At 37.0% G+C, this 5,990-nt stretch overlaps 1 protein-coding gene across 2 annotated transcripts; it reads right to left on the reverse strand.

Moving 5' to 3' along the window:
* Positions 1-1,094: 1,094 nt before the first annotated feature.
* On the reverse strand, positions 1,095-5,990 carry LOC114316963 (cytochrome b561 and DOMON domain-containing protein At3g61750). 2 transcript variants are annotated; one of them, XM_028263671.2, is made up of 5 exons: positions 5,570-5,990; positions 4,299-4,698; positions 3,044-3,366; positions 1,534-1,838; positions 1,095-1,447 (listed from the first exon to the last, which is right to left on the reverse strand). In XM_028263671.2, exons 1-4 carry the CDS (start codon positions 5,789-5,791, stop codon positions 1,560-1,562), a joined length of 1,224 nt encoding a protein of 407 aa, XP_028119472.2. In that variant the 5' UTR covers positions 5,792-5,990; the 3' UTR covers positions 1,095-1,447; positions 1,534-1,559. The 2 variants fall into 2 exon arrangements, with proteins under 2 accessions (XP_028119472.2, XP_028119471.2); XM_028263670.2 differs by having other exon boundaries at positions 1,095-1,838.

Genomic DNA, 5,990 nt, shown 5'->3' on the forward strand with positions numbered 1-5,990 from the left:
TATTGTTTGTCTATTTTTGTATGCCATGAAGACAGATATCGTGACCGGGATAGACCATGCAGCTGATGCTAGAAGAAGAGAGGATGCGGATGGTGGTGTTTAGATAAGTAGGGCTGATATTAGGTTTGGAAATTTCTATATGGTTTCAGCTTGGAACCGAACTAGACTGATTCTGCGCATGCGCGCTCGCGCGCGCGCACACACACATATATATATAACTTATTTACCATTCACATAAATTACACAATCAGAACCCTATATATGTTGAGATAGTTTTATCGAGCAATGGTTGCTTGATAATACTCTCGTTTGTGAGCACTTTTCTTTATTTTCTTTTTTTATTATTTATTATTATTTTATTTTAAATGTCAATTATGGCATATTGCTTAATGTTTCATTTGGCTTAATTTTAGAATTATTATTTGAGTGTAAAGTTGTATTTTGAGTTTTGAGTTCTTGAATCATGATTTGAAAAGCGAAAATTTGTTTGGTTATGATTTTAAAAATAGTTTTGGGATGATTTGTAAATTTTTTTATTTTTATTTTTTGATTAATTGATGTACAGAATATGAGAGAATGTGAGTGGAGAGAGAGGAGAGAGAAAAAGTGATTTATTGATTGAAAGTAATTTTGAGTTGTATTTTAAAAATATGATTGATTAACCTATTTCATCCAAATCATAATTTAAAAATAGAGTTGAGTTTTGAAAAATAAATCAAACATGACCATTGTATTTTACTTGATGTTTGATATATTGAACAATATTTTAAAAGCAGATTGTGAATAATAGCAAGTTGCTAGAAACCATAGTTTCAAACAGAATCGAATCACGTCTCAATGGTTCATTTTGATTTAGTTTTATGATTTTATAATTTAGTTTGATTCCAAATTTTATAAAACCGTGAGTAATAAATTTCTCTTAAACTAAATGAAACCGAGCTGAACGGAACCCCTAAGAATTAGATTTTTCATAGTTGTCTTATTTTGCCATCCTCAGGGAGAGGTTTTGGCCATTGAACTCTCACTACAACATAATCTTTGCAGTGCACGTGCGCGCGCACGCACACAAGTATATGCAAACTCTGCCTGCAGTATAGATGAGTGATCAATACTTTTCTTCCAAGAAATAGTTTTAACAAGAACAGGGTTAATGAAGAAAAAACAATGCTGTGAGGCAACGAAATACTAATACATCCAATCAAAAACCTTCATAACCAGGCGAAGCTGTGAAGTTTGTAATATGAACACAAACAAATCTCTATGTTTGTCTAGAGAGAGAGAGAGAGAGAGAGAGAGAGAAGCGAGGATGGCACATGGGAATGGGGGAGAGCTCACTCAATGGTCCACATTAGCTTTCTCGTGATCTTGTTGCATGTGCGTGGAGGCAATTCACACATTAAAAAGGCTTCAATCTCTATGTTCAAACATTGGATGCAAGGTTGAATCTCTAATCACAAGCAAAAGTACTATACATCTTACTCACCCTGAACAAAGCAATCCAAAACATCAATACAAAGATGAGAGAGAGAGGACCTATGATTGGAGTTCTTGAATATCGCTTATTGAAGTGAGTTCATTTGGAAAGCTGGACGAACATCTGTATGCTCCGACCTTTTTATCCTTGACAATATTTCTAAAACAATAGTTGCAATTAGAACTGTACCAAGAAGAAATCCATATCCTGCTTTCCATCCACTTCCCGCGTCACCAATTTGAATTCCCACTATTATATTCACATTTCCAAAGAGAAGGGCAATCCTTCCGACCCAGTGGTGATACCAATTCCAGTATCTGCGGATTTTGCTGTCCTGGTCAGGTCGTAGAAAGAATGCCACGATCTGAATGTCAATACAAGTAAATGTTATCCTTTCCCAACACTTATTTTGTCATGATTTTATCAGTTCATGTGTAGAGTTCACTGAAAAATAAAATGGACTTTGTACATTTTTTAGAAGTATGAAAAATCAATACACGCTCGACAAACTAAGCAGCCATTATAGGACAAAAAAAATTGTAGTCATCGATTTTGTGCATTCTCTCTTCTTGTTCTTTTAATGTGTTACAAAAATTGAAAAGCTTTGAAAAATCTAGCCTGGTTAGGCATAGACCTGAACATGAAAGAGGTGGTTCAAGACTACAATCTTGCCCTCTCTTTTTTAAATACCAGAAGAAGGCTCACAAGTTAATTGATATGATGGAACCAGAAATTTTGAAATAATAGAAAGAACAAACACACAAGGATTTACATGATTTGACTATAAGCCTACATCCAATGACAAAGAAAGGCTAATGAGTTTTTGCTTGATAAAGAAGCATAGGAGGGGGCAACTATCAGTAGCAATCCTCTTTGGGTGTGAGCAAGGGAGCCCCTACCCTTGGGGAGCCAGAAAGGAAGGGCCTATATGGGCCTAGCAAAGCAGGGGTGCCACAGACAGGGGAACTGTAAGCGCTCCCTCAAGACAGACTTGAGCCGTAACTTGATCCCAATCCCATCAGGATCCTAGTGAGTATAAAACAGGAGCAGAGGTGGATGGGAACCATGTTGAAAAGGCAAAGGAGTTCCAATAGGAATGTAGAAAATACAATGAGCCTGCTCGCTCAACACAGCCCTCTGCTATAGAAACTCTCAAGATCATAAAATCCTAGAACTCTGAAATAACCCTACCAAACTGGGTCAAAATAGACTCAAACACAATATACCCGGTCAGACCTATTGGTTAGTTGGGCCATGGGGGCCACCAACAGTTGATGAGCATAATCCGGATTGAATTCAAGACATACTCAAAACATTAATTTAGCCTTACACTCACATAAGTGGATAAAAAAAAAATCCTAGAACTCTGAAATAACCCTACCAAACTGGGTCAAATAGACTCAAACACAATATACCAGGTCAGACCTATTGATTAGTTGGGCCATGGGGGCCACCAACAGTTGATGAGCATAATCCGGATTGAATTCAAGACATACTCAAAACATTAATTTAGCCTAACACTCACATAAGTGGATAAAATAATGAGATTGAATCAGATCAGGAACAAACCTGGAGAATACTGAGCACAAGAACGAAGATTCCGATGCCTCTGTGTGTAGGAAAATGGGCATGAATTCTGTTATAGAGAGACAATCCAACTACGATACCAGCAAGCCCTAATATAAATCCCACAAACTGAATGCCTACATGAAGGTAAAACCATAAGGGATCATGATGCTTGAAGTATCGCGCAGCAATTGTCCCATAAGGAAGAAATAGACCCCATCCAAGGACACCTAATATCCCATGGGTCCTCTTCGTTTGAGCAATTTTATCAGGTGCAGCAGATGCAGATGCAGATGAAGATGCAGCAGAACCAGAATAAACAGAACCTGAAAGAAAAAATGAAAAATATAAAACATAAAAAAATTGAACTCAACAACTAAACTACTAAAGATCTTAATCCCAATTAACGGGGGAAACTCATTTATATATTTCTCACTTTTATTTATTGGAGAAAAAAAAAAAACTAACTAAAACCCTCAGGTTTCAACTGTACCAAAATCAACTATATAGTAAGAATGATTAACCAGGTAACGAAAATGAAGACACCCATTCAAGAACTAGGACAAATCACTATGGCTACTAAATTGGTGCAATTACCTTCTCCCATAGGAATTGTTTACCTTATGAATACTAAATTGGTGTACAAGTTTGGGAAGTGCAATCGCAAACTATTAATAAAAGGAGACAAAAAAATTCATGATATCCAGTGAGATTCCACAAAGACGGTGAGAAAGATTTGAATTTACTTAATTTAACTGAGCACATGGCCCTTGATAGAGCAGAATGGAGAAAAAAGATTCACGTAGTTGACCCCAATTGATTGAGACACAGTGCTTGTTTATCCAGTGAGATTCCATAAACTTCCAAATTCACAGGGCCTTAAAAAAAACTGTAGTAAAAGTGCAACCACGTATGTCCTGAGGAAAACAGCAATCTGATAAATTGAGCTAGCCATTTGGGTTATAATATAAAATTATATAGCCCAATTTAATTGCAAGGGACAGAACGAAGGAGCAGAAGGAACAGGAGGCAAAGGCCACAGAGGAAACATTGATTTTACCAGAATATACTCTCTATCTTGGAGATTTGTGTGTGCAAAATCTCAATTGAACAAAATAACAAGTATAGCTGATGATAACAAATGCACAACCTTCTTCTTAATCTTATTGTTCTGATGAACCATGGTAGTTCCTCACGAGATTATGAAACCAAAACAAGAAGCATCTGCTAAAGCTAGCTTCAGAGCACATGACGATACCTGAAGAGAAGTCGAACATTATGGATGTTTTGTCATCATGTTTATGTAGGTGGTGATGCTTTGTTGGATATCTACTCCCAAAAGCCAATAAAATTGGTTGGTGAGTGAGACGAGCAGCAAATTTCAGCTGAAATGCTATGTAGATCGTAGCTCCACGAACCGCAACAAATGGTGGAACTTTAGTTAGTGGTAGTTCACCCTTATCTGGTACAACATCTAATCGCTCAAATCCCTTCAAATAATATTGCTTGGCATTTGCTTGGCCTTCTTTATTAATCCATCCCGCCATGGCACTGGAATTAAGCATCATCCCATTTTTCGAAAATGCCATTCCTACCCATCCAGTGGTATATGCAGCAGATAGTACAATGGTGACAACATGATCTTTACTTTGGGAGTACTACAAGAGAAAGTACGTAATTTCAGGGAAAAAATTATAATACAATATGATCAATGTAAGTAAGTTTCATAATGCACTCACTGAAGAAAAAAATAAAAAAGTTTTTTGGTCCATGAAACATGATTGCCATTCAGGATTTATTTACCTTTGCTTATATTTTTTTCTGGGGCGGCTCAAATAATAGTCATACTTGGACAAATTTTCAATTGATTTAGAAACCAGGAATTATTCTAGTAATATGGCTTGGTCTGTTGTGGAAACTTTTTGGAGGGGATTCTATCAGCTCCTACAGATTTATCACAAGGAATGTTGTGATGCGGCTCTGTATAAAAATTATGTGTGCTGTTGAATATGGCATTTTTTTTTTTAAATAAAAAATTCTGCATATGGTTATTAGCCATAATTCCAAAATTCAACACTAACAATAAGAATAATAAGAAGTATGGCCAGTAATACACAATGTTTTACTCCCCGTTAAGAACTTGTTAATGTGGTCCAGGCCTTTCTTTATCCATTCAATCAAACTAGGGAAGTGGTTAGAGAAGCAGTAGCTGCTATGCAAGTTAGATCAGTCAAGTTTTGATGTAGATATAATCGCCCTCTTCTCTATGTCATAAAGTCCCTTATAATTAATGGTTGTTCACTTCGGATGTGGTGGATGAACCCTGATCGATGCAGTTCAGGCCATTCGACACTAACAATAAGATTCCTTATCAATCAACATAGCTACTTACAAAAACCCAAAATCAGAGTTTGTTGGACACTTGAACTCAAGCTGAATTCATCTGCCTATCTATCTATATATATATATATATATATATTCAAGATATACAATTAGGGCAAGAAAATTGAAGAACAAGATAGAATTTACCTGAAGAACATAAGTATTCCAAACAGGTTTACAGACCATATTAGAGGTGTCACTGTACGGAAGAGGCATAAAGGTGGATAGATCTAGGTTACACCGAGCCGCAATTTCATCGATTGCGCCGCCATTGTCGTCGGCGACGGTGGATGAAAGAGCCAGGGCTGAAAGAAGAGCCACCAATGCAAAACCCAGATGTGAAATTCTAAATCTTGTTGAACCCTCCATTGGAAGAGAAGCAAAGGATCCAGGGTTTGAGAGACTGAGTGGTCAGGAACAAGTGTGAAGAAGGCCATTATTGGATTGGAAGTGGTTGGTGAGAGGTGTTAGTTTCTTGAAGTTGAAGATTGTGTGAGAGTAAGTGTGTGTGAGAATGTGTGATGATTGATCGGTGGTTGGAGGTGGCGGGTAATTATCCCTCCCTCCC

The sequence above is a fragment of the Camellia sinensis genome, chromosome 2, assembly GCF_055761805.1.
Source record: "Camellia sinensis isolate YWXY chromosome 2, ASM5576180v1, whole genome shotgun sequence".
In the NCBI taxonomy this organism is placed as follows: Eukaryota; Viridiplantae; Streptophyta; class Magnoliopsida; order Ericales; family Theaceae; genus Camellia; species Camellia sinensis.